Below are 25,942 nucleotides of genomic sequence, written 5' to 3' on the forward strand. Positions count from 1 at the left end.
AGCAAAGAAGATGCAGGGGGGTGGGCTGTTACTGGCCGGCCTCCCTCCTGGCCCAACTGTGGAAAGGGAGTCCCAGAGAGGGCAGGTCGCTTGCCCAAGGTCACGCAGGAAGCTGAGGGTTTCCGTCGCTAACTCCCCTCCCCACTTGCTCAGGGCCCTCCAATCCGCAGCTCTGCGTGCGGGGGCGCGCGCATCCCCCCGCCGTCCGTCCGTCAGTTGTCTGTCTGGGTGTTACGCGGGCGCAGCCGTGCACCTTTCCCCAGCCTCGGGCGCTGCGCAGGGACAGACAAGGCGTTCACAGCGTCCTGACCGCGCTCCACGCCCGCAGCCGCCAGACGGCATCGCCTGCGTCCGTGCCCGCCCCAGCCGGTGAGCGGGAGCCGCGGGGGCAAAGGCGCAGCGGACCATCTCTCGTGCCCTCGATCTCTGCGCTCCGGAGCAGCTGAGCCCCGGCCACCCGCCTTCGAAGATGAAGAAGCTCCAGGGAGCTCACCTCCGCAAGGTAGGGCACGAGGGCGGGGGCGCCGGGGGGGAACCTGGAGGAGGGTTGGAGAGACCCGCCCCCATCGAGGCCCCTGGGGAAGGTCTGAGGGCGCACCCAGACCAGCTTCGGGCTCTGGGGAAGGCCCAGCTCAGCTGGATTACAGGGAGGGTCAGGGTCACGGTCTGCGCCCCCACCTCAGCCCCTGCCATCTGGGGTTCGGGATGTAGTATGAAGGGAGTCCTGGTTCACTGGGCCAGGGCTATAAACAGGTGTCTGCAGTCCTGGGAGGCGCGGGGTAGGGGCGGCCGGGGCCAGGCACCCACCTCTCCCTAGTCCCCAGTTCCACCCTGCTGCTCCCCGCCAGGCGCTGATTGCTGGATGTGGGGCGTATTGGGATACCTGAGCGTTGAGCTGGACTCATCTGGGAGGTGGGGAGTGGGAGGCGGTCGTCCATACTGAAGCCGGCTCCCTGAGCCTGCAGAAGGACTCTCTTCTTTCCTGCCTGCTCCCTCCCCGCCCCTTTAGCTTCCCTGCTGAGACCCCAGGCTGCCCCTCAGCAGGTGTGAAAGGAGACAAAGACAGGGAGGGAGCTACAGGAGGCTCGAGGATATGGGCAATGAAGATGGAAGCTGGTATCGGAGATTGGCCCTTGGCCCAGACCTCAGGCTCTCCCCACCTTGCTTGGTGGGATTGGACCTCTCAGTCAAGCTGTCAGCATATGGGGAGGGGGAATATTGGGGGAAGTTTTCTGGCTTGTACCAGTCCTAAATAAGGAGTCAGATCACCTGAGTACTAATTCTGCAGGTGCCACTTGCCTGGTGACTTTGGGCAAGTTCATTCTCTAACCTGAACCTCCTCTGGCTCAGCCCCAGCCTGGAGGCACCAAAGCAGGACCCACTGGGTGTGTGAGGTGTGGGGAAGAATGTGAAGGGACTGGTAGACATGAGAAGACTGTCTCAGGGGCTGGTGTTACCAACCTCCCTACACACGCACACACTCTCACACACTCACTCACACACACTCATTCATTCAAGTTCTCTGCTCTCGGGCAGCTGGGCTTGGAACCACTGTGGTGTGCCTTTTTTTTTTTGAGACGGAATCTCATTTTGTTGCCCAGGCTGGAATGCAGTGGCGCCATCTCAGCTCACTGCAAGCTCCGCCTCCCAGGTTCACGCCATTCTCCTGCCTCAGCCTCCCGAGTAGTTGGGACTACAGGCACCCGCCACCATGCCTGGTTAATTTTTGTATTTTTAGTAGGGACGGGATTTCACCACGTTAGCCAGGATGGTCTCGATCTCCTGACCTTGTGATCCGCCCGCCTCGGTCTCCCAAAGTGCTGGGATTACAGGCATGAGCCACTGTGCCCAGCCGGTGTGTCTTTTTTATTCACTGACATAAGTGACTTCTTGGGACCATTTGTGAGTCTCTTGGGTCCTGTTTCCATTCTTTTCCACTCTCCTTCTCTTCCCTCTCTGCCTTCTCTCCCCGCAAAAGGCCTGTTCCTCTCTGCTATAGGGCTGCACATTATGTAAATAGCCATGTTTTGTGAAGCGCTTGCTGGGTGCTGGGCTGGAGGGTTAGCAAGCTTTATCTCATTTAATCCTTTGACACTTTTGGGGGCTATGTCTTAGTAATCCTTTGACACTTTTGGGGGCTATGTCTTAGTAGCCTCACTTTATAAATAAGGCAACTGAGGCACAGAGGGGTGAGACTTACTGCTTACCTGCTGACAGGCTAAGCAACCTAGAGCCAACAGGGGAGGGGGTTGGTTCTAGGTTGCTACCTCCTCTCAGGGTGCTTTCCCTTTTCTCAAGCAAAATTGGGCGGGAATGAGAAAATGCCAGGTTTCCGCAAAGGAGCAGCGTTGCTCAGAGATGAGCACTGGACTTAGAGTCAGGGCATCTAGGTCCAAGTCTTGCTGTGCCTTTAACTTGCTGTTTGACCTTGGGCTCATCCCTTCTTCCTGAAATTCGGTCTCCTAATCTGCACAATGATTAAGTTGGACTCCAGATTCCTATTGTCTCTCTCTGTCCTGAAGAGCCTTGGCTTGGGCAGTCTTGAGTCTCCCAGCTCCTGCTGTGGGTCCCTAAAGGCGAGCATGCAGGTCTGACAAACTCAGCTGTGTGTTCCTGCATGCCCCTGGGGTAGGGAGTGGGAGATTCAGGAGTGGGAGCCTTATACCCAGGAAGAAGTATGAAGCAACTCATTCAGCTTCCAACCCTGCCCCAGCTATTTGATTGCTTTCTTCTGTCTCCCAACCAGCCCCATCCTCACTGTGCCAGCCTCCTGGGATTCACCCCATGGTGGGGTTGGGGACTCCAGTTGGGCTCCTGATTGGCTTAGCTTTGGAGGACCCTATGTCCTGCCCCTGGAGCAGAAGCAGGCTTCCCTCTGATTGGGGGAGGAGGGGAACGAGCTGGCAGCATCCTGCTCCTGGAACTCTTGTCACCATGGAAACAGAGAACCAGGACCGCTCCGTGAGCATGGAAAGGGCAGCTTCTCTGGAGGGATCAGAGGAGCCTCATTACTGGGACCTCCTGCGAACTGGCCTGAATGGTGCTGGGCTGGACAGGGGCGTGTCTCAGGGTGACAGGCCTGCTCACCACCCAACTCCAGGAACAGTGTCAACTGGCTGCCACTCCATTCCTCCCAGAGCTCACCTGGGAGTGAGAGGTTTCTGAAGGCTGATGCTCACCCAGCCGGAGAGGCAGCCTTAGGGAAAGGGGCATTGGAGGGGAGGGGCGGGTTTCACATAAGTCTGGGATCTGCTGCTCCTGTCACCTCAGCATGTCCATGATCACAGCTAAAGAACTGCCAGGCAGGTGTTTGTTTCATCCCTTGCAGCCTAGTTACTTTAAAAACAGCTCTTCATGCTCTGTCATTGTCATCGTCACCCATAATAATGCCTGGCTGTTCCTGTCACCACAGCCCCTGTGGCTAATAGCCAGTTTCTGGCAAAATCAACACTGTGGTCACCATCACTGAGGGTCTCCGAAGGGAGAATGCCCCATGGGCCTCCCACCCACTTTGAAGCATGAAAGGGGACCTTAGAAACAGCTGGCCTCCGCTCCCCTCTGGGCATGCATCTCCCCTCCAGGGACAGCAAGATTATGACTTTCTGAGACAGATCACAGCTTAAGTACCTTCTTCCTGCTCATGAGCCAAAATTCACAAAATTCACCCAGACCTCAGGCTCTCCCTACCTTGCCTGGTGGGGTTGGACCCCCCCAGCCAAGCTGTCAGCATGTGGGGAGGGGAAGTATTGGGGAAAGTTTTCTGGCTTATGACCGAAAAGTACCAGTCCTAAACAAGGAGTAAGATCTCCTTTGTTCTCAGTAGGCCCCATTTGAGCCACGGAGCATAAGTGGACTCCCTCCCTCAGGGGAACCCTAGGTCCCTCCAAGTCCTCTCCTTTCTATGCTGAGGGCTCCCAACTCCTTCCTGTTGTCCTCCTATCACCTCTTTTAGGCAGAGCAAGACTCTGTCTCAAAAAAAAAAAAAAAGGACCATTCCTTAATTTGACCTCTGTGTTAGCCAAGCTAAGGTCAGGGTAGCTTTGTTAGTGCCTAACCTACCCTGCTGGCCCAGTAAGTTTTGGTCGCCGAAAATCCTGAGGCTCTCCTGTATATGACCAGGTTAGTCCAGTTGAGAGCATTTGATTATCTGGACGGATAGTGTCTTTTCATTTAGTCCCGTTCAATTCCAGAGTCTTGTCTTGAGGTTGCATTTCTGGCCTGGCCTCAGTCTTCTCCCTGACCTCTTTGGTCTTTTTCATTGGCAGCCTATCACCCCAGACCTGCTGATGACCCCCAGTGACCAGGGCGATGTTGACCTGGATGTGGACTTTGCTGCAGACAGGGGCAACTGGACAGGAAAGCTGGACTTCCTGCTGTCCTGCATTGGCTACTGTGTAGGCCTGGGGAATGTCTGGCGTTTCCCCTATCGAGCCTACACCAACGGAGGAGGTATGGGCCTGAGGTCCTGTTGGAGGGTGTCTGGGGTGATGGGCCAAGGCCCTGGGGTAGAGTGAGCTTTTCGGTGGCCTCAGCCACTATCTCCTAGGTGACCTTGGGCAGAATTCATTGAAAGTGGTTTATAGTTACTTGGGGCTGGGAGGAGGGAGTTCACTCTGTTTTGTCCTTCTCATCACCCAAGCCCTTCCTTCTTCCCTCTCATCCCCAGGAAGGATACCCACATGGTTCCCTCTCTAAGGCTGGCCACGCCCTGCACGGTGGGCAGAGGCAGCTGCCTCTGCTTCGTGATAAAGAACTGTATCTGCCTGCCGATGATCACTGCTCTTTCAGTGTTCTCCCCACCCCCTCCTTTCCCCACCTCCTCCTGAGCTGTGCTCCATCAATCATTCCCTCTCTTGCATCTCCAATCTTTCCTCCTCTCTTGGTTCCTTCCATTCAGGCTGCAAACACAAAGCCTCCCATCTTAAACACATTTCCTTTCATCCCTGCTTCTCCATCAAGTGACTGTTCCAAGTCTCATTAGCAAAAGCTAGGGCGGAGCACTTACCACCTGTCAGGCCCTGGGTTTGGTGCTTTCTGTGCCCATCTCATTTAACCCTGGTGATGACCCTATTGGGTAGGCACCATGGATACGATGAGGTAGCTGAAACTTGAAGAGACCAGCGTCCTTGCCCAAGGTCACAGGGTGGCAGACCCAACATTCCAATCCAGAACTATCTCCTCCCTGGCCAGTGTGCTCTCACCAGTACTCTGTATCTCCTCCTGTCTCTAGCAAACTCTTGAAGGAAGCATATATTGAGAAAGTGAGAGAAATCCAAATAAAGCCAGAGATGAAGCAAAGAAAGGATAAATTTACATGACTAGGATGTGTGGGACTGGAGCTGGCCTCTGAAGCTCCAGGACCTTGAAGATACCCATGGTGTCTCTCCGCAAGCACTCTCCCCATGTCCCTACTCTTCCTCTCTGTGTGCTGGCCTCATTTTGTCCTGAGACAGGCTTCCTCCCTGCAGTTGGTGGGGGGCAGGCCTCGGGGGGAGGTGGCCACAGACAACTCTGCAATGACTTCATCCTCAAATAGGTTTAGCAACCCAAGAGCTTTGCAGAACTGCTCTGTCTGAATGAATCTATACAGAATTGCAGGGAAGGTCTCTGATAAGCCTGGCTTTGGACAGGTGCTCACTGAGGAAGGTGGAGAGGGTGATGAACTCCCTCCTCTCAGCCCCAGGTTATGATAAACCACTTTCAAATAATTCTGGCCGAGGTCGCCTAGGAGGGGGTTGGTTGATGTGACTGGCAGCCCTTCCAGAGCCATATGGTGGTGGGCAGTTCTCTAAAGAAGTGACTGCCAATATGAGAATCAAAGGGGAAGGGCTGTGGGCCCACGGAACCACAGGTGGCAGTCACAAGTATCTGAGGCGACGTGGTGGGGAGGGGCAGGCAGATAGAGTGGAGCCAGATTCTGAAGGGTGCTGGTTTCTGTACTTAGGAGTCTGCACTTTCTTCAGTAGGAAATTCACACGTTCTCTCCCTCATTCATTCATTCACTCCCTCAGCAGGCGTTTCTCAGCGTCTGCGCTGAGCCCAGCACTGTTCTGGGCACTGGGGCTCCAGAGGTGAGTAAATCCCTGCTGGCCACTCTGGCCCTCAGCAGTCTGGTGTAGAAGAGAAGAAACCTACAGTGTTCCATCAGGTCTGAGGGGACATCTGCAGGCCAGGGGAGGGGCGGGGCTAGAGCTGGGCTTTTGGGGGAGCTGCCCCCAAGGCCCTTGCTGACCACCCCGCTCCCGGCAGGCGCCTTCCTCGTGCCCTACTTCCTCATGCTGGCCATCTGTGGCATCCCCCTCTTCTTCCTGGAGCTCTCCCTGGGCCAGTTCTCCAGCCTAGGGCCGCTGGCTGTCTGGAAAATCAGCCCCCTCTTCAAAGGTGAGGCCTCAGTGGTCCCCAGGGAGGAAAGGGCTCAGGGCCTGGGGGAGGCAGGGAGGTTGCCCCCAGAACCCCCACAAGCTCCAGGCAGAGATGGAAGTGAAGCCCAGAAAGCCACCAGCTCCCCGGAGGCCACCCCACCCAGCTGGCAGAGGGCTTGGCCTGGGCAGCCCAGCAGCCTCTCCCCACACCAGGCGCCGGCGCAGCCATGCTGCTCATCGTGGGCCTGGTGGCCATCTACTACAACATGATCATCGCCTACGTGCTCTTCTACCTCTTCGCCTCCCTCACCAGCGACCTACCCTGGGAGCACTGTGGCAATTGGTGGAACACAGAACTCTGCCTGGAGCACAGAGGCTCCAAGGACGGCAACGGGGCCCTGCCCCTCAACCTCACCTGCACCGTCAGCCCCAGCGAGGAGTACTGGAGGTCAGGCAACTGCTGGCCCCGCAGCATCTGAGGGGACCCTGCACCACTGAGGGTGGCCAGAGGGCATTCCCAAGGGGCTCAGCATGAACCGCCAAGATGAGCTCAGGTGCTGGTGGCAGGTGGACTCTGGCTTCTAATCCCAGCTCTTCACCTGACCAGTTGTGTGCCCTTGAACAATTTATTTGGCTTCTGTTGCTTTATCTGTAGCATGAGGGCAATAATACTAGGTATAGAAAGGTTGTAGTGAAGATTAAAGGAGAGAAAGCATATATTAATAAATTATGCAGTCCAGTCTGGTGGATAGTAAGTGCTCAATAAATACCAGCTGAGAATGATGATGATGATGATACTAGTAATAGTAACATTATGGAGTCTCAGTTTCCTCCTCTGTAACAGGGGTTGGTAACAGTACCTGCTTCATAAGATGTTATCCAGTTAGTCATTTAACCCACTCATTCATTCTTTTAATAAATATTTATTGAGCAACTGCTATATCATAGGTAAAGCACTTAGCATAAGGCCAGGACTGTACACAGTAGGGACCATCTCAGACTTCTCTAATAGAGATAGGACTATGATAGAGTAAGGGATCATCATCAGAATTAAACAACATAATGCAGGTGAAACCATTATCACAGTGCCAGGCACATGGTAGGTCCTGGGAATGGTGGGTGTTAGAAAGATGTTGCACTCATCAGCCTATGCCCCATTTTATGGTCAATAAAACAAAGCCTTGTCACTGCATTCTGCCTTTAAAAAAAAGAGAGAAAGAAAGAAAGAGAGAGAGAGAGAAGAAAGAAAGAGAAAGAAAGGAAGAGAGAGAGAGAAAGAAAGAAAGAAGAAAGAAAGAAAGAAGAAAGAAAGAAAGAAAGAAAGAAAGAAAGAAAGAAAGAAAGAAAGAAAGAAAGAAAAGAAAGAAAGAGAAAGAAAGAAAAGCCTGGAGGCTTGCTCAGTATTGCTCAGTAGTTAGTGACAGAGATAATACTGACACTAAGGACTCCTGAGTCCTGATCCTGCTCTGGATCATTCTAAAATAGCCTGGTCCCTAGGTGGTACTGTTGGCTGGCCAGAGAACACAGACCCTATAACCCCACCAGCTCACCTACAAAGGACTGCTGTTAGGAGATTTTTCCCAGATAGGCTCCATGTCTTGAAATGTTTTGGTATTTAACCTGCATGCAGTACATAGTTCATTCATTTGTCCACTTCAAGTCCATCTGAAGTGTCCACACCTGCTGAAGAGTTTATCTGACCAGTGGGAAAGAATCAGCCTGAGTTTGCAGCTTAAAGCCAAAGGATTTGATGCAGTCACTGGCAGCTGCCAGGGTGGTCTCCATGGCCATGCCACAGCCCACTGCATCAGTCTGGATGCAGGCAGGAGGCAGATGGATTGTCAGAGGGTTTCACTGAAGGGAGTTTAGTGAAGAGACTTTTCAGAGGGTCATGGAAGCCACAGTGAAGAGTGAAGCATCAGTGACTAGCAACCAGGAGAGCTGTCACCACTCCTGAACCTAGGAGGCAATGGGAGGGAACCAGGGGAGAATCAGAGCCTTGGAAGAGGGGCTGCCTAAAAAACACAGTCATGGCCAGGCCCTGGATGGTCTGTGTGTGTGTGTGTGTGTGTGTGTGTGGTGTACACATGTATATGCAAATACCCAGACCCCTCATTCCTCCCCCAACTCCAGTCTCCCACTGTTGCCTCCCATTAGCCAAACGCACATGGAAGCTGAAGAGGAAGGGTGGTCTCACACTCCTATCCTCAAGCGATCTTGCTTCCTCAGCCTCCCAAAGCTGAGGAAGGGGTAAGGTCTGGTGAGGCCAGCCTCCTGGGTCAGAGTTGGTTGGAGAAGGATGGAGAGGGACCAAGAGGGTGTCAAGTGGAGACCAGCAGTAGGGCCTTGTGAGCTGGACATGGGTTGACTCCATGTCTGTGGAGCCTGGCGGGGTGACCAGGGGACACTGAGACCTTTGTCTCCCGCAGCCGCTACGTCCTCCACATCCAAGGCAGCCAGGGCATCGGCAGCCCTGGGGAGATCCGCTGGAACCTCTGCCTCTGCCTGCTGCTGGCCTGGGTCATCGTGTTCCTCTGTATTCTCAAGGGTGTGAAGTCTTCTGGCAAGGTGAAGTTCGGGAGGCCCCAGAGGCCTGAGGGGCTGGATGGGGTGAAGGTTTCCTGGAGAAGGCAGGGCATGGACTGAGCATGAGAAGATGAAGAGACTTCAGCTGGGAAGAGGGGAAGGGAGAGAGCCTTGAGACTGGGGGATGAGGGCTGCTTGAAAAGAGATATGGAGGTGAGAACACATAGGGGCAAGGCTGCTTTACTAGACTGGAAGCTCACCAAGGCAGGGTCTGCATTCAGCTGTATCCTGACCCAGTGCTTGGCACTTTGAATGAGCTCAGCAAGAGTTTGTTGAACACTTGGAGTGTGAGTACATGAGTTAGGGCTCTTTGAGATGCAGGTGACCAGAACCCAGTTACCACACTCAGTTGGAAAGTCCAGAGGGTGTGCTTCAGGCACAGCTGGGTCTAGGGGGTCAATCAGTGTCGTCAGTAAACTGGTTCTCTGGGTCTCTCAGTAGTGCTTCCTTTCAGGCTGGCTTCCGTCTGAGGCTTCATTGTTCATGAGGTCGCCCTAGCAGCTCTAGGCGTACATCTAAGCTTGGTAAAGGGTTGTTTTCGCCAGTTCACAAATATTTTAGAATTGAGTCTCATTGGATGAGCAGGGATGTGCATCCATTCCTAAATTAAACCCTGTGGCCAGGAGGATGGAATGCTCTGCTTGGCTGGGCGTGGGTCATATATCCACCCCTGGAGCTGGGAATGGAGTCAACTCCATGGTGGGAAAGTCAGGTACTGTTACATGAAAAAGGCAAACTAGAGACTGGAAGACAAAGCCACGGATGTCTACTTTAGGTGATGAAGGGGTGGAAAGGATGATAAAGCCGTTTTGAAAAAACTCAGGGCAGGAGGTGGTGGCTCAAGCCTTTAATCCCAGCACTTTGGGAGGCCGAGGTGGTTGGATCACCTGAGGTCAGGAATTCAAGACCAGCCTGGCCAACATGGTGAAACCCTGTCTCTACTAAAAATACAAAAATTAGCCAGGCATGATGGCAGGTGCCTGTAATCCCAACTACTCAGGAAGCTGAGATGGGAGAATTGCTTGAACCCGGGAGATGGTGGTTGCAGTGAGCAGAGAGATCGCGCCACTGCACTCCAGCCTGGGAGGCTAAGTGACACTCCGTCTCAAAAAAAAAAAAAAAAAAGAAAAGAAAAGAAAAGAAAAAACTCAGAAACCTTCAGGATGGTTTGCCCAATCATTGATAAATCAGAACTGTTTCCTCTGCATGGTGCAGCCGATAGCAAAAGTGAGAACAGAGACATTTAAGACAAAAAAGACAGGGTAGAAACCATATAGAAAGAGAGGAGAGGTTATGGTCAAAGCCAAGGCAGTGAGGACGTTGAGACTTGATGGTGTTTGCTGAAGGGGTGACTGGAGGTTTGGGAAAAGAAGGAGAGAGGGAGGAGTGAGTTTGGGAATGTTGAATGTCTGAGGATGATGCAGAGTGGGTTTGCCAGGGCAGGGAGTGGACACAGGGAGGAGGCTTTTGTAAGCAACAATGACTGTCTGGAGCAGGGGCTGCAGTGGACATGGTCTCATGGCCTTGGGAAGCAAGGTGGTGGTGCTTTGCCGATGCTGGGTGTGTGAAGGGAGGAGGGAAGCCTCATGGATGAAGGCTGGTTCCTAGCTTGGGCTACCAAAAGGCTGGGGAGGCAAGTGACACAGATGAGTTTATAAGGAGTGGCACTGAGGGAAGCTCCCCAATGCCATCAGCTCCTCACTTACCCTCTCTCAGGTGGTGTATTTCACGGCCACGTTCCCCTACCTCATCCTGCTCATGCTGCTGGTCCGCGGAGTCACCCTCCCAGGGGCCTGGAAGGGCATCCAGTTCTATCTCACCCCCCAGTTCCACCACCTGTTGTCTTCCAAGGTGAGCCCCTCGGGGTGGGGTGCAGAGGGAGGGGCCACGCCTAAGCTGGAGAATGGAAAGAGGGCTCCCTGGGACACCCCAGTACCAGGCATTCTGCTCAGCCTTCCTTGTGTCTTTTTAATTTATTTTTTTATTTTTAAATTGATAGGTAAAATTTTATGTATTTATCATATACAACGTGATATTTTGAAGCATATGTACGTGGGGGAACTGTTAAATCTAGCTAATTAGCATATGCATTATCTCACATAATTATCATTTTTGTGGTGAGAACACAACATCCACTCTCTTAGCATTCTCCAAGAATACAATATCTTGTCACTAACTGCATATAATACTTCATTTATTATTCTTAACAATCCTGTAAACACTATCCTCCTTGTTTTACAGAGGAATAAACTGAGGCTCAAAGGGGTTTTTAGTAAGCTTAAGGTCATACAGCTAGGGGATCGCAGAACAGGGATCCCAGCCCAGATCTGTGTGACTGTAAACCCCAAGGAGGGCATTAGTGACGATGGTGATAACAATGGTACTGACAGCTAACGTTAATATTTATTGACTGGTGACTGTGCCTGACCTTGTGCTAGTGTTTTACATGCATGTGTGTAGTGATTTAATCCGCACTCCTCCCATGAACTAGGCACTATTCCTATCCCCTCATTACAGATGGGGATCCTGCGGTCCAGAGGGGTGACCTGGCTTGCTCAGGCTGCACAGCTAGACAGTGCTGAAGCTGGGGTCCAAATCCAGATGCCAGGATTCCAGAAAGGAAGTAAAGGGGTTATGCAGGCTTATTGCCAATACAAATCTCCTGAATACTTTACATTAGGCTCTGTGTCCTTCAGAACTGGACCAAGCTTAGTGACCATCTTCTAGATCCTGGGTGGGAAACTGAGGCCTGCACAGGCGAAGGGACATGCCCATGTCCCACTGTGTAAGTGTTGGAGCAGGCTTTGCTCCTGGTCCACGTCACTTGTGAGCCAGGCTGGTCACCACGCCATCCCTGGAGCTGTCACACCGTCTTCATTCACTGCCTTCCTTCTCTGTCCTTGACCCTCCACACACCCTCCCTTTCCATCCTTCCTGGCACAGGTGTGGATTGAAGCTGCTCTTCAGATCTTCTATTCCCTGGGTGTGGGCTTCGGAGGGCTCCTCACCTTTGCCTCCTACAACACATTTCACCAGAACATCTATAGGTCAGTGTCCCACAACCTCCCAGACCCTGGGGTCCAAAGCAGGGAGGAGAGTGGCTGACCAGGGAGGGCCTCAGAGGCTGAAAGGAAGGCCCACTCACCCTGGCCTGCACCTGGACTTCTTCTGGTAGAGACACTTTCATCGTCACTCTGGGCAACGCCATCACCAGCATCCTGGCTGGCTTTGCCATCTTCTCCGTGCTGGGCTACATGTCTCAGGAGCTGGGCGTGCCTGTGGACCAAGTAGCCAAAGCAGGTGGGCAGGCTGCCTGGCCTCAGAGGGGTGAGCATGTGTGTTGGGTAGAGATGGGGCTGGGCTGGTGGACCAGCAAGATTATGGATGGGGGCCAGGCGTGGTGGCTCACGCCTGTGATCCCAGCACTTTGGGAGGCCAAGGTGGGTGGATCACTTGAGGTCAGGAGTTCGAGACCAGCCTGATCAACATGGTGCGTCCAGTCTCTACTAAAAATACAAAAATTAGCCGGGCATGGTGGCACATGCCTGTAATCCCAGTACTCAGGAGGCTGAGTCAGGAGAATCGCTTGAACCCTGGAGGTTGAGGTTGCAATGAGCCAAGATTGGATCACTGCACTCTAGCCTGGGCAACAGAGCAAGACTCTGCCTCAAGAAAAGGGGCCGGGCATGATGGCTCACGCCTATAATCCCAGCACTTTGGGAGGCTGAGGTGGGCAAATCATGAGGTCAGGAGATTGAGACCATCCTAGTTAATGCAGTGAAACCCTGTCTCTACTAAAATACAAAAAATATTAGCCAGGCGTGGTGGCGGGTGCCTGTAGTCCCAGCTCCTCTGGAGGCTGAGACAGGAGAATGGAGTGAACCCAGGTGGCGGAGCTTGCAGTGAGCAGAGATCGTGCCACTGCACTCCAGCCTGGGCAACAGAGCGAGACTCTGTCTCAAAAAAAAAAAAAAAAAAATTGTAGATGGGTATGTCACGTGTGTGCATGTGCACACATGTGCATGCAAAGGAACACGTCCTAGCTGGTTTCTGGTGGTCCATGTGCAAGGGGATGGGTGAGCAAAGGAGTGTGCATTAACCCATGTCTGGAGGTAAATGAGTTTCTGTGCAAGATTGTCATGTTCTGTGCTTTGGTTACACAAATAAGTCGTCTCGTGTGTGTAGGTGTCTATGTGCAAGTGAAAAGGGTGAGAATGGTCATGTGAATCACTGTGTCTTTTGCCAGTGGATGCATGTAAATGTGTGTTAGTGGCATTGTTTGTACCAATAACTGTGTACATAAGTATATTTCAATGAGGTTTTATACTGGGGTCTTGTGTTTGTTTATCAACCTATGTTCATCGAGTACCTGCAATGTGCTGGCCTAGGTCCTGGGAGTTAAGGAAGTGTCAGAGGGTGCATTTAAGTGGGCATCTCTGAGTTAGACGAAACAAGTGGCCCAAATGAGTGTAAGTGGTCGTGCGTGTCTGCGTGTGCATATGGGAGCCCACTGCATGCCCCAAGCTGCTGACCCCCTGTGCCTTTGGCCCAGGCCCTGGCCTGGCCTTTGTCGTCTACCCACAGGCCATGACCATGCTGCCTCTGTCGCCCTTCTGGTCCTTTCTCTTCTTCTTCATGCTTCTGACTCTCGGCCTGGACAGCCAGGTGAGCCTCATCTGTGGCAGCAGGCACCGTGTGTGTGTGTGTGTGTGTGTGTGTGTGTGTGTGTGGTGGGGATAGAACTCTGACCCCAGCCCCTCCTCTCTCCCAGTTTGCTTTTCTGGAGACCATTGTGACAGCTGTGACGGATGAGTTCCCATACTACCTGCGGCCCAAGAAGGTGGTGTTCTCAGGGCTCATCTGCGTGGCCATGTACCTGATGGGGCTGATCCTCACCACCGATGTGAGTGGCGCTGCAGGGAGGATGGCAGGTGGGCGGGACAAGGGCAGACGCCTGCAACGAGATCTCTGGCCCGGCTGAGCAGTTGCTGGGCCCCCTCCATCTTCCTCTTTGCAAGGAACCCAGTCCCTCCCCGTCCCTATCTCCCAAGGGAGGCAATTTGGCCTTGTGATTCAGAGTCCTGGCTGTGGAGATTTAGTCTGCAAAATCTGGGTTCAAACCTTACTCCTGCACTTGCTGAGGGGGCTTCAGGATATGATTTCCCCTCCCTGAGCCTGTTTTTCAGGAGGATTCTATAATAGACGACTGTCATGGAACTCAGATAAGACGAGGCCTGGAAGGGCTGGGCTGGCAGCCAGCTGTCGCCCTGTCATCTTGTGCTCCCCGTCAGCATGTCTGCTTCCTACTCACTTCTTGCCAGGAGAAGGGGCTGCAGCAGAGAGTGAGGCTTGGGGAGGGGACACCAGAACTGTGCTTGTGTTTTAGGGGGGCATGTACTGGCTGGTCCTTCTGGATGACTACAGCGCCAGCTTTGGGCTGATGGTGGTGGTGATCACCACATGCCTTGCCGTGACACGGGTGTATGGTGAGAAGAGCCGTGGGAGGCAGAGTCGAGCTCTCTGCAGTGGGAGAACGGGAGTCTACCCTAGGGCCCCCCAGTACCTGGGTCCCTGGTCCCAAGGGCCAGGGTTTCCAGTGGGGGCAGCTGGGGGAGGGGAGGGGCTGCTGGCACTTGTGGGGCCGGCGGGTGGGGCCATTCCTCCTCCCCTCCCCTGTGCAGGCATTCAAAGGTTCTGCCGAGACATCCACATGATGCTGGGCTTCAAGCCGGGCCTCTACTTCAGGGCCTGCTGGTTGTTCCTGTCCCCAGCCACGCTCTTGGTAACTGGGGAGGGAGGGAGGGTTGCTGGCTGGGGCCCCAGAACTGAAAGCGGGATTCCCCTCTGCACATTCAGTCTGGTAGGGCCACCCTGGTCCACAGTGGAAGGCTCTGGGGTGGGCACCAGAATCCTAGTCCATCCCCTCCCCTGATGTTCCCAGCTTTTGTAGCTGTGCTGGGCCTGGCCCTAGTTCAGTTGGTTAAATGGGTGGGTCTTTCCCAGGCCCAAGGACCTCAGGATTGGAGCCTTTAGGCTGTGATTTCTGTCTTGAGGTTGGAGCAGCTAAGGGATTGGGGTGCTTCAGAACTGGGCTGCTGCAGGCCTTGGTGTTGGGTCAGCTTCGAGCTGGACTGGCTCAAGCCTTGCAAAGGCTCCAGAGATGGACCACTTCAGGTTCCGGTACAGCTTAGGATCCTGGGTAGCTCTGGGCTGGACTGTCTCAGGCCTTGGGCTGGCACTAGGCTGGGCTACCTCAGGCCTTAAGGCAATTTAGACAAAAGCCCGCAGTAATGCTGGGAGTCCCCACTCTGCAGGCCCTGCTGGTGTATAGCATTGTCAAGTACCAGCCCTCAGAGTATGGCAGCTACCGCTTCCCACCCTGGGCTGAACTGCTGGGCATCCTGATGGGCCTGCTGTCCTGCCTCATGATCCCAGCTGGCATGCTGGTGGCTGTGCTTCGAGAAGAGGGCTCATTCTGGGAGGTGAGTCTGCCCACCCTGTCCACTCTCAGCCTTCCTGACCTGTGGCCTGACCCTGGGTCCCCTTGCTAGAACAGAAGATATATGCACCCACCCCTTATCCAGCTTCTTTTAGCCTGAGGAGATCTGCCTGGGCTGAGGCAGATTCAGGGGCTGGAGTCCTGCCCTGTGGCGCTTTGTACCACATGAAGCCTTGGGGGAGGGGGTGGCACAATCTAAAGACCACTGTTAACCAGGGAGTGGCCCCAGGTCCCACCATGGGTTGGGGGTGGATCGGGTCTTGAACTCAGGTCACCAGCCCAGAGCTTGCTTCTGGAACTCAGGGTCAAATGGTGACAGTGAGGGACCTCAGAGGGCAGGCTGTCACCCTACTCCTGTGCCCAGGAGTCCTGCTGTGTCCCACTGGTGGCCGGGGATAGAATGATGGTGTGAACCCTGCCCATGCCTAGAGTTTTGGGGAGGGACTCAGACAAACATGGAGAGTACACTCTGTTTGCCACAGGGTCTGAGGCGTTGGAAGAGGGGAGTAGTGACCCTTTGTGGGCCAGCAGAAGTGTGTGGTCTGAGCCTCACCGTACCCTCTGAACACTGAGGCCTGCACTTCTGCCACCGCTGGTGTGGAGTCCTCTGGTGGCAAGAGGCCGACATCATGAATGCAGCTTTAGTGAGCCCGATGGATGGCATCCAGAGAGAGCCTGGAGGCACCCACAACACACACATCCCACCAGAAGTGTGCTGGAGCCAGCTATCACTGGTTCATGAGAGCTAATCCTTAAATATTCAGGAATGTGTGAGCTAGGTGTTAAACCATTGGTAGCTAGGAATTGGCAATGGTGGAGATATTTACACCACAGAAAATGGCTATAAAGCAGGCCTCCCCTGCACCCCACCCCACAGTCTGCTTACCAGCACACTGCTGCCTCTCCTCTACTTCCCCCATGTAGCTCCTGCCCCTCAGCTGCCCCCACCACAAGGCTCCACCTGCAGGGGTTGCTCAGGAGCCAGAAGTGCTTTATGCCTCCCCCATCCTGCTGCCAGACCACAGGGGGCAGCCTGGAGTCTAGCCTCTGCACTGCCTCCAATTGCTGGGTGACTTGGGGCAAACTCCTTCCCTTCTCTGAACCTCAGGAGCTCCACCTCTGCTCCTTGCTTGAGAGCCAGGGTATCTGCAAAGGGAAGTAAGAGAGGGGAATTGCTCAGGGTGGAGGCTCCGGCTCCCAGGAAGCTCATGGTCCCCAAGCCTTGCTAATGAGCCACTAGGAATGCTGGGCTCCCCAGCAGTCACCACCGCCCTGCTGCCCTGCTGCCCTGCCCCACAGCCAGGGGGAAGGGGCATGTTTTGGGGGGCCTGAGAGGAGTGTTGTGCACTGCGGAGGAGGCATTCCCCAGCTCAGGAGTGCCAGCTTCAGAGGCCTGGGCTTCCAGCACAGACCCTAGGATCGGAATCCTGCCCTGCCATTTGCCAGCCTCGTGACCCTAAGCAAGTACCCTGAACTGCACTTCTCTGAACCTCAGCTTCTCTGTCTTTATTTTTATTTTATTTTAATTTATTATTATTTTTTTTTGAGACAGAGTCTTGCTCTGTCACCCAGGCTGGAGTGCAGTGCAGTGGAGACAATAAGCATAGTATCCAATAGGCAGGTTTTTTTTTTTTTTGGTCTTTTTTTGTTTGTTTTTTCAGACAGTTTCGCTCTGTCACCCAGGCTGGAGTGCAGTGGTGCCATCTTGGCTCACTGCAACCTCCATCTCCCGGGTTCAAGTGATTCTCCTGCCACAGCCTCTCAAGTAGCTGGGATAACAGGCACCTACCACCATGTCCAGTTAATTTATGTATTTTTAATAGAGACGGGGCCAGGCTGGTCTTAAACTCCTGGCCCCAAGTGATCCGAGCACTTCGGCCTCCCAAAGTGCTGGGATTAAGTGTCTCTGTCTTTAAAATGGAGAGGGTGATACCTACTTTTAGGCCTGCTACGAGAAGAAAAGAAGCTTATCAATATAGTCTCCACTGTGAAAGGCAGAAAAGCAAAGTATTTTAAAGGTTCAGGATGGGGTCAGGACGGGTTCAAATCCCAGCGTCACCACTTCCCACCTGTGTGACGTTGGCCAACTTAACCAATCTCTCTGAGCTTTAACACTCAGATAATATCAGTGTGGGCAGATGGTAAAAGTAGTAATACCGCTGTCATCAGGACACTGTAAAGATTAAATTAGCCACTGCTTAGCACAGAGCTGGAGTGCAGTGGGTACACAATTTTAGGCCAGGGGTTCCCACAGGGGGTGATTTTGCCGTTGGGGGACATTTGGCAAGGTCTGGAGACATTGTTGGCTGTCATGGAGGGGAGAGGGGTACAAGGAGGAGTGCTCCTGTCATCTAGTGGGCATAGTTCAGGGATGCTGCTAAACAACCTTCCATGCACAGGACAGCCCCCATAACAGAGAATTCTCTAGACCAAAATGTCAGGAGCACTCAGGTTAAGAAACTTTGGTCTGAGCACCCCCCATTTTCAGCTGTAAACATATCTAAGTCCTTGTTCTCAGGGAGCTTGTATTTTATTGTGGGGGACAGGCAATAAACAAATACGTAAAGGTAAGTTCTGCACTTAAAAGAAAAGGAATACAGGAATAAAGGGAGAATGGCACTTTGGCCAGGATCGTCAGAGAAGACCTCTCTGAGGAGATGACAGACCTGACTAACTGGACAGGGTGATCCATGTAGGCATCTAGGGTGAGAGCATTCCAGGCAGAAAGGCAACATGTGCAAAGGCCCTGAGGCAGGGGGCTGGCATGTTTGAGAATAGCATGGAGGCCAGTGCTGTGGCTGGAGCAGAGGGGGGTGGAGAGAACTGGCAGAGCTGATATCAGGGAGGTAGACAGGGGCCAGGAGCTGGAGGCGCTGGTGGGCACTTTGGATTTCATTTCCAGTGAGATGTGCAGTCATTGGCAGGCTTCTGAGCAGTGGGGTAGCGTGCTCTCAACACATCTTCCTAAGTATCACTGTGCTGTGAGTACGAAGCTGTGGGAGACCCCGGGTAAAGGCATTACACACGGTTTCTCCCTTGGAACCTGCCCAGTGGGCTGCCCAAATGTTAATTGCTTCCTTTCTTTAAGGACACAGGGGCTCTCTCTTCTCCCTCGCAGAACAGGCAGAGGGCTTTGGGAATGTGGTTGAGGAAGAAGGAACTCTGGACTCTCCAGGCTTAGTCATCATCTTAGTCATGAAAACTGGGGCTCCATGAGGGAAAGGTCAGAGGCAAAAGGAGGCAGGTCGGGGCTGGAAGAAACCGGGAAAGCCAGCTGCAAGTCCACCTCAGTTCTCCCGCTCTTTTCCAAAAGCCCCCAGCTCCTTAAGACTCAGCATTTAGGGGAAGGCTGCTAGATCGTCATTCAGACGCTCTAAGGAGGGGCCTGCCACATAATTATAGCAACAGCTTCCACTTCCCAGGCCTTACCCTGTTCCCAGCACCCTCCTGAGTGCGTCATCTCAGTGCCTTCACAACAACCCTATGACAGGACTGGGATTCCCGAATTACAGACCAGGAAGCAGAGCACCCAGAGCCGGGCGGCATTGCCAAGAGCCATCCAACTTCCAAGTGGTAGAACAGGATTCTCACTGAAGCAGGTGGATCCCTCCCCTGGGGAAGTCATAGTGCCCCCACCTTCCCCGCCAGGGAGCTGTGGCCAGGACTCACCCAGTGATGTGGTCAGGTCTTTGCTGGGTGCCTGGCCACAGTGAACACTCCACCAGTGCTGCCTGTTTCCTGTTTTCACTGCTCTCATTGCTTTGCTGCAGCGGCTCCAACAGGCCAGCCGGCCGGCCATGGACTGGGGACCATCCCTGGAGGAGAACCGGACGGGCATGTATGTGGCCACGCTGGCTGGGAGCCAGTCACCAAAGCCACTGATGGTGCACATGCGCAAGTACGGGGGCATCACCAGCTTCGAGAACACGGCCATTGAGGTGGACCGTGAGATTGCAGAGGAGGAGGAGTCGATGATGTGAGGCAGGAGGCAGGTGGGCCTCACAGTCCCTTCTTAGAAGCCTGCAAAGGTCAGCTGTGCTCTCTGGGATTCTGAGAGGCTATGGGGGGCTGCCATAAAGATGCCAGTCCCCCAGTGGGGGTCCCTCTTGCAGCCTCTGCCTCTCCTGAAACCTCTGACAACCCCCTACGCACACAGGCATACTCAGACCCACTCAAAGCTGAGAATGATCCAACTCAGCCCTACTTTGCAGATGGACATATTGAGGCCAGGAGGGGAGGGACTTGCCCTAGGTCTCATGGCAGAGGGGACTTGACCCCAAACCTCCTGACCAGTCAGCTCCCTTTCCCATGGGGCAGCCGGCACCACCTTCTCATCTCTATTCAGGGCCTACACCCCTCCCTGTTTAGGGGGAGCCTGTCCCCATGCACCTCAGCACAACCAGAATCTGAAGCTGGGCAGGGAGGGTCAGGGCCACAGAGGCTCTTGAGGCTCCGAGGCCCTGGGGATCAAGGGTCAATGAGCTCCTTGGGAAGAAGGATCCCTGGGGGCTCCTGTGTGCAGGACTCCTGAAGGAGGTGGGAGCTGAGGACGCTGGAGGATGGGGAAGTTTGCAGAGAGAGGAAGAAGAGGGCAAGGTCGGGAGGAGCTCTGGGCCAGAGGATGCTGAGCTGCCTGGGCAGAGACCAAGAGGGTTGGAGACATTGATTTTACCAGGTTACAGGAGGGTTCAAGACAGAAGGAAAACTAACAGAGGGGAGCCGGGGATGATGGGGTGGGCAGGGGATTTGCATGAAGAATATCATTCTGGGTCTGTGCAGGGTGGATTGGAGGGGACAGGGTGGAGTGGGGAGGTCTGTGCAAAGTGGGAAAGGGGTGCCAGTGGCCTGAGCCAGGGCGCCGGGGCTGCGGGTGGGGACAGGAGGCCCCAGCACTTCAGAGAAAGGCCACCCCTTCACCCACTGGACCCCAAGCCGTACAAGCTGGGGAGGTAGGAAGGGTCACTGTGAGGGTCCAGGGCCCCTCTCTTCCCATCTCCCTTGTCCTGGTGGCCTGCAGTGTCTCCTCCAGTTCAGGAGCTGCTAGGAAGCTGGCCTTGGTTGCTGGTGACAGGGCAACCATGAGACTAGGAGGTGGCCCACACACATGGCTGGCTGGTCCCGAGGTCACCCACTCTGCTCCAGGACATGGGCCCTGGGCCCAGTGTAGGGGTAGAGGCAGAGGGCAGAGGGTAGCCCTTGGTACTGTGGGTCCCTCAGAGAGGAGGGTGGGGTGCAGAAATGCCTCAGCATGGCTTATGCACACAGCATTCTCCCGTGGGGCAGGGCTCCCTCGTGCAACTGTGGCCAGCCTCTGCCTGTCTCTCGCTGTGTCCCCCCATCTCCTTGTGTTCTGTTGGTTTATTGTTAATAAATATCAAATGAGGTCATGCTCCTTACCCTGTCTCCTTACTGCTGAGAGCCATGAGGTGGGCAGCACAGGGCTCCCCAGCTCCCACTGGACAGGGGAGGAAACAGGCTCTGCTCCCTCCTTCCCCCGGCTCTCCTGGCTTCTGCCCTGGGTCTGACATTTCCCTATGGCAGTGGGGGGTGGGAAGGGCTCAGAAAGGAAGACAACTCCAGGCCCTTAGAGACTGCTTAGTTCCCTGTTACACAGACAGACAAACCGAGGCCCACGGAGGGAAGGAAGCTTGCTCAAGGTGACCCAGCCAAGCCGGGCAGAGCCTGGGGTGGTGGGGGCCGGCAAAGCAGAGCCCATGAGCCTACTGCCTTCTTCCCTCTCCCACTCCTCCTCAGCCCTGCCTGCAGGTGAAGGCTGGAGCTAAAGACCAGGGCTAGGAGGAGCCAAGAGTTTCCCAGTCCGGAAGAATCTCCGGGTTCCACCCACCACCTCCTGGCAGGGCCTTGTCATATAAAAGAGCCCCAGGGCCTTTCAAATGCGAGGCCCAGGTGTTTGCAAAGGCTTTGATTGGGGGTGGAAAGGAAGGGCGGCTGCATTTTTCAGATATTAATAAATTCCCCCTAACAAAGGGCCAGGCCCCCCTCCCACTCCTCTTTGTTTGGGGCTCTGGGTGAGGGGAAAGAGATGAATTTGCTAATTTGCAAAGCGTGTGAGAATGGCCTTCAGAATTCAGGTGCTTCTTCCCACGAGGCAGACTGCAGCCCTGCGGGCAGCGCCCTGGTACTGAGCCTTCTCAGCGTGCCCTTTCTGGGCAAGAGGTGCTGTCTGCCCGGGCATGGGGCCATGGACCTTTGAATATTCCTCACCAGCCTCTCGGCTGCAGCCAGGTGTCCCGGGAGTCAGGAACGGAGCATCTTGGGAGTCTAGGCTTCCCTTCTCCTCAGATTCCAAGTGTGAGATTGGAGGGTTCTAGGAGTCCATGGGTCTCACCAGCTTCACTTCCTCCTGCCTCCCCAACCCCTGCCCCACTCCTGCCACTGGGCCTGTGGTCCCTGTCCTGCCCTCCCTGGCCCAGTCTTTCAGTTTCTCCTGCTTTTTCCATTTCCTCTTCTCTCAGACAACTTTTCCTGCCGTGCCACCTTCTCCTCCCTCCGTCGCCAGCAACGTCTCCCAACTGCCCTGGTCCTGATCCCTGTATTGACTTTAGGTCTTCCTGGCTCAGAACAGCCCCCAGCCTGGCCCTGATTATAGTGGGAGCTGACTGGGGAACAGGGAGCCCCAGCTGGGGGAACCCACAACAGCTTAGCGGGCAGCTCAGAGGAAACATCAGCCCTGTCTGGAGTAGGATCCCACTCTGCAACCCACGAATGTCCTACCCAGTGGCAAACCCACATGCCTACAGGGCCAGCCAGGGACCTGGGTGAGCAAAGCTGTTGGTATGAGTGAGAGAATATGAGGCAACTGACCCTCCGTGAGTGCTGGAGAGGCAAGAGGGAGTGGTGGGGACTGTGGTGAACTAAAGAAAGCACACCTATCTTAAGAGGGAGGCCACCTCTCAGAAGTGTGGGCCGGGGCTACCAGATCTCCGGGCTTTTTAAAGGCAGCTGGAAAGCCGGATTTTTATGAGAAATTTCCCAATGTGCAATGTGGATGACTGACTTAAAAGTTGCAATCATGGGGCCAGGTGGGGTGGCTCACGCCTGTAATCCCAGCACTTTGGGAGGCCAAGGTGGGGGGATCACGAGGTCAGAAGATCGAGACCATCCTGGCTAACACGGTGAAACCTCGTCTCTACTAAAAACGCAAAAAATTAGCCAGGCTTGGTGGCACGCGCCTGTAGTGCCAGCTACTTGGGAGGCTGAGGCAGGAGAATCACTTGAACCCGGGAGGCAGAGGTTGCAGTGAACTGAGATCGTGCCACTGCACTCCAGCCTGGGGGACAGAGAGAGACTCCGTCTCAAAAAAAAAACAAAAAGAGTTGTAAGCACAGCTCAGTTAGGGCCTCCTGTCAGCCTCTCTGCAGGCTGACTGTTCTGCAGTCTCAGGGGATGAGCAGCCCAGAGGGGTTACCCAGGTCCCATGGGGAGAATGTTCTGGAGCTGAGGCCAGGCCCCAGGGCTCTCCACCCTCACTCAGTCCTCTAATGTCCTGTCTCATCTGATCTGTGTGTCCATCTGAACTTGGGAGGCTGGTGTGGAGCCTTGGGAGGCATTGTATGTGCCTGGCTGGAGTGTGGGGTAGGGTGCCCCGGGGCCCTTCATTCTTGTTCTGGGGCTTGTTAGAGGGTGCCCCTTGGGCACCAGGAAATGCTGAGATGAGAAGCCTGCCAACGTGTGGTCTCTGTGGCAGGGAAGGAGGGAAGGCAGTGGAGGGGCAGGGGCTCCTACCCACACCATTAGGTCAGCCATATTCCCGAGGCCAAGTAAGGGTCAACAGTCTCCAGGGGTCACACTGGTTAACTGAGAGTTCGGTCCTCAGTGGGCCCTGAGCTCTGTGCTCCTGTCCATCACCCCAGCCCAGCTCATGCTTCTGAGCAGGCCAAGGCTGTCCTGCCTTCCATCCTTGGCTTAGGCAGGGCCTTCCGCCTTGATCCAGTGTCTTCCCGCCCACCCGTTGGGATCCTGGCCATCCTTTAAGTCCCTCCTAAATATGTCCTCCCCTGTAAGCCTTCCTCAATTCCCCAACCAGATGTGGACGCCTAGAATCTTCAAGGGGTCTGACTCAGTCCTACATCTGGTGAGTCCTGACAGCCCAGCCCTGCCTGCCCAGAGCACTCACGTCCTTTTGAGACAATGCATTTTGTTTCCATGTAGTGAAGACTCTCCTTGGACCCCAGAGTGCGTTGGGGCCACAGAAGGGCATGGTGCAGAGGCCTCAGGCTGCTCAGCCACACTGACCTGGATTTTTTCCCAGCCCTGCTCCTCCCTGGCTGTGTGGTCTTGGGGAAGTCACTTAACCTCTCTAAGCTCTCATTCTTTTACCTGTAAAATATGGGTAATGACAACTCCTACCTTGTAGCAGCATCACCTTTGGGCTTGGTGGGCGTGTGATACACATTTATTGATTGGAGGAACACACTCGTGCCTACCACCTCTGTCCCGCTACCAACTCCTTCAGGACAGAGATTGGACTCTCCTCATCTCTCAGTCGCCCCAATGACTCCACAAGGCTGGTTCACAGCTTTGTACCATGAAGCATCAAACTGAACACAGTTCTTGGGTGGCTCTGGGGTTATCCAGCAAAGAGTTAAGACAGTCGCAGGCCCCTCAGGATCCCACGTGACCCTTGGTTGCTGAACCCCGGGGTCTGACGTAGACAGGCTCCTCCAGACTCATTTTTTGCTGGTGGCTCATGGAAAGTTTGGTTCTTTGAGCTCCAGGCCACTCCCTCTGGGGCCTGAGTCCTCGCTGAAGCTGGTCCTGCCCTGGAAGGGCGTCCGGGGCTGGCTGCCCGTCTGCGGATCCTTGGCCAACAGTTCCGCCTGCTCTGTCTCCGCCTGACTTCCTGCTGCCCTGGCCTTCTCCCCAAGGACAGAGCAGCAGCCCGCCCCCTCTGGCCACAGGGAGGCTTTTTTCAGCACCTCCATTCAGAATCACTTCTTGTTTTGGGAAAGAAAGCCTTTTCCTGCTGAAGTCCATAGGCTCTGTGAGCAGCAACCCCAGAAAATTGCAGCCAGGGAGCCAGGTTCGGTGGCTGGTGCCTGTAATCTCAGCTGCTTAGGAGGCTAAGGCCATAGGACTACTTGAGGCCAAGAGTTTGAGACTAGCTTGGGCAATGTACCAAGACCTCATCTCTATATTTTTTAGAAGCCAGGCTTAGTGGTTTGTGCCTGTAGTCTCAGCTACTCAGGAGGCTGAGGCAGGAGGATTTTGTTGTTGTTGTTGTTGTTTTGTGGAGTTTTTTTGAGACAGGCTCTCCTGTCACCCAGACTGGAGTACAATGGCACAATCACAGCTCACTGCAGCCTTGACTCAAGCAATCCTCCCACCTCAGTCTCCCTAGTAGCTAGGATCACAGGTGTACACCACCATGCCCAGCTATTTTTTAAATTTTTTTGTAGAGACAGGGTTTCACTTTGTTGTCCAGGCTGGTCTGGAACTCCTAGGCTCAAGCAATCTTCCTGTCTCAGCCTCCAAAGTGTTAAGATTACAGGTTTAAGCCACCTTACCCAGCTGGGAGGATCTCTTGAGTGACAGGGTAAGAAGTCTTCTCTAAAAAGAAAAGAAAACCATGGGCAGTAGAAGCCAGGGAGGCCTTAGTTATCTGCTGGTCAGAGTGGAACCCTGGCTCCATGGTCCCTCCGAATCTGCTGCTTCACCTCTCTGAACCGCAGTGTTCTCAGATGTGAAAAGGGGAGAATAGCTTTCCCTTCGTGGGGGATTAAATGAGATAAATTAGATGCTCAATACATATTTTTAAAACGTGATCAAAGTGCTTAGCACAAAATGTGGCCTGCAGGAACACTCTAGATGGGATGCATCTCAGTAGCCAGCTCTCCCTTGTACAGATAAGGAAACTGAGGCTCAGCTCCCACCTCCAACCAGCTTGGGGAGAAGGAGGCTGGGAGATAGCGTGCCTGGAGCCAGGGACAGGCTAAGCTGGAGGCCCAGGCTTGCCAGCACCATCTGTGTGCCCTGAGGATCCGGCCTCAGTGTCCCCATTTGTAAAGCAAATGGGTTGAACAAGGGCAGAGGGCTCTGCAGAGGTGCCTCGGTGGAAGGAGGTGAGCAAAGGGGAGCTATCTGCACCCACCCACTCCATGCAGCCTTCTGCTAGGGACCACGCCACGGGAGCTAGGGCAGGGAGCAGCACCCCCTTCAGAGATGGATTGGGATTGGCTCTGTCTGGTGGGAAGGAAGTCTCATTTCTCCTGCAGGATGAGTTGAAGGATTCAGAGCCCTGAAGATTTCTCCAGTGAGCCAAATGCCCTGCCCGATCACGAGGAGTAGGGGGATACAGGGTGAGCGTGGGCACAGCCATAAAATCATCACAGTCCCAAGCCTGGCTTGACCTTGACTCTACTGATCCGAGGTCAGGGTCTCAGAGAGCTTCGGGGCTTAGGGTGGCAGGACTTAGAGGCAGGGGAGGGGCCTATGGTCAATATTGATCTAGCTGAGTCAGGGGAGGACAGGGAAG

General features: G+C 54.3%; 1 protein-coding gene across 8 annotated transcripts; it reads left to right on the forward strand.

Annotated features, from left to right (window-relative positions):
* On the forward strand, positions 1 to 20,843 carry SLC6A7 (solute carrier family 6 member 7). 8 transcript variants are annotated; one of them, XM_033180568.1, is made up of 14 exons: positions 1 to 502; positions 4,266 to 4,449; positions 6,250 to 6,381; positions 6,576 to 6,810; positions 8,792 to 8,930; positions 10,665 to 10,799; positions 11,892 to 11,995; positions 12,124 to 12,248; positions 13,501 to 13,613; positions 13,720 to 13,851; positions 14,335 to 14,434; positions 14,630 to 14,730; positions 15,263 to 15,430; positions 19,218 to 20,843. In XM_033180568.1, the coding sequence occupies exons 1-14, from the start codon at positions 470 to 472 to the stop codon at positions 19,425 to 19,427; spliced, it is 1,911 nt and encodes a 636-aa protein (XP_033036459.1). In that variant the 5' UTR covers positions 1 to 469; the 3' UTR covers positions 19,428 to 20,843. The 8 variants fall into 8 exon arrangements, with proteins under 8 accessions (XP_033036459.1, XP_033036458.1, XP_033036456.1 ...); XM_033180567.1 differs by adding an exon at positions 18,938 to 19,046 and having other exon boundaries at positions 14,335 to 14,730; positions 19,218 to 19,357; XM_033180565.1 differs by having other exon boundaries at positions 14,335 to 14,730.
* The last annotated feature ends 5,099 nt before the right edge of the window (positions 20,844 to 25,942 follow it).

Source organism: Trachypithecus francoisi, unplaced genomic scaffold (assembly GCF_009764315.1).
Source record: "Trachypithecus francoisi isolate TF-2019V2 unplaced genomic scaffold, Tfra_2.0 Lachesis_group2, whole genome shotgun sequence".
NCBI classification, from domain to species: domain Eukaryota; kingdom Metazoa; phylum Chordata; class Mammalia; order Primates; family Cercopithecidae; genus Trachypithecus; species Trachypithecus francoisi.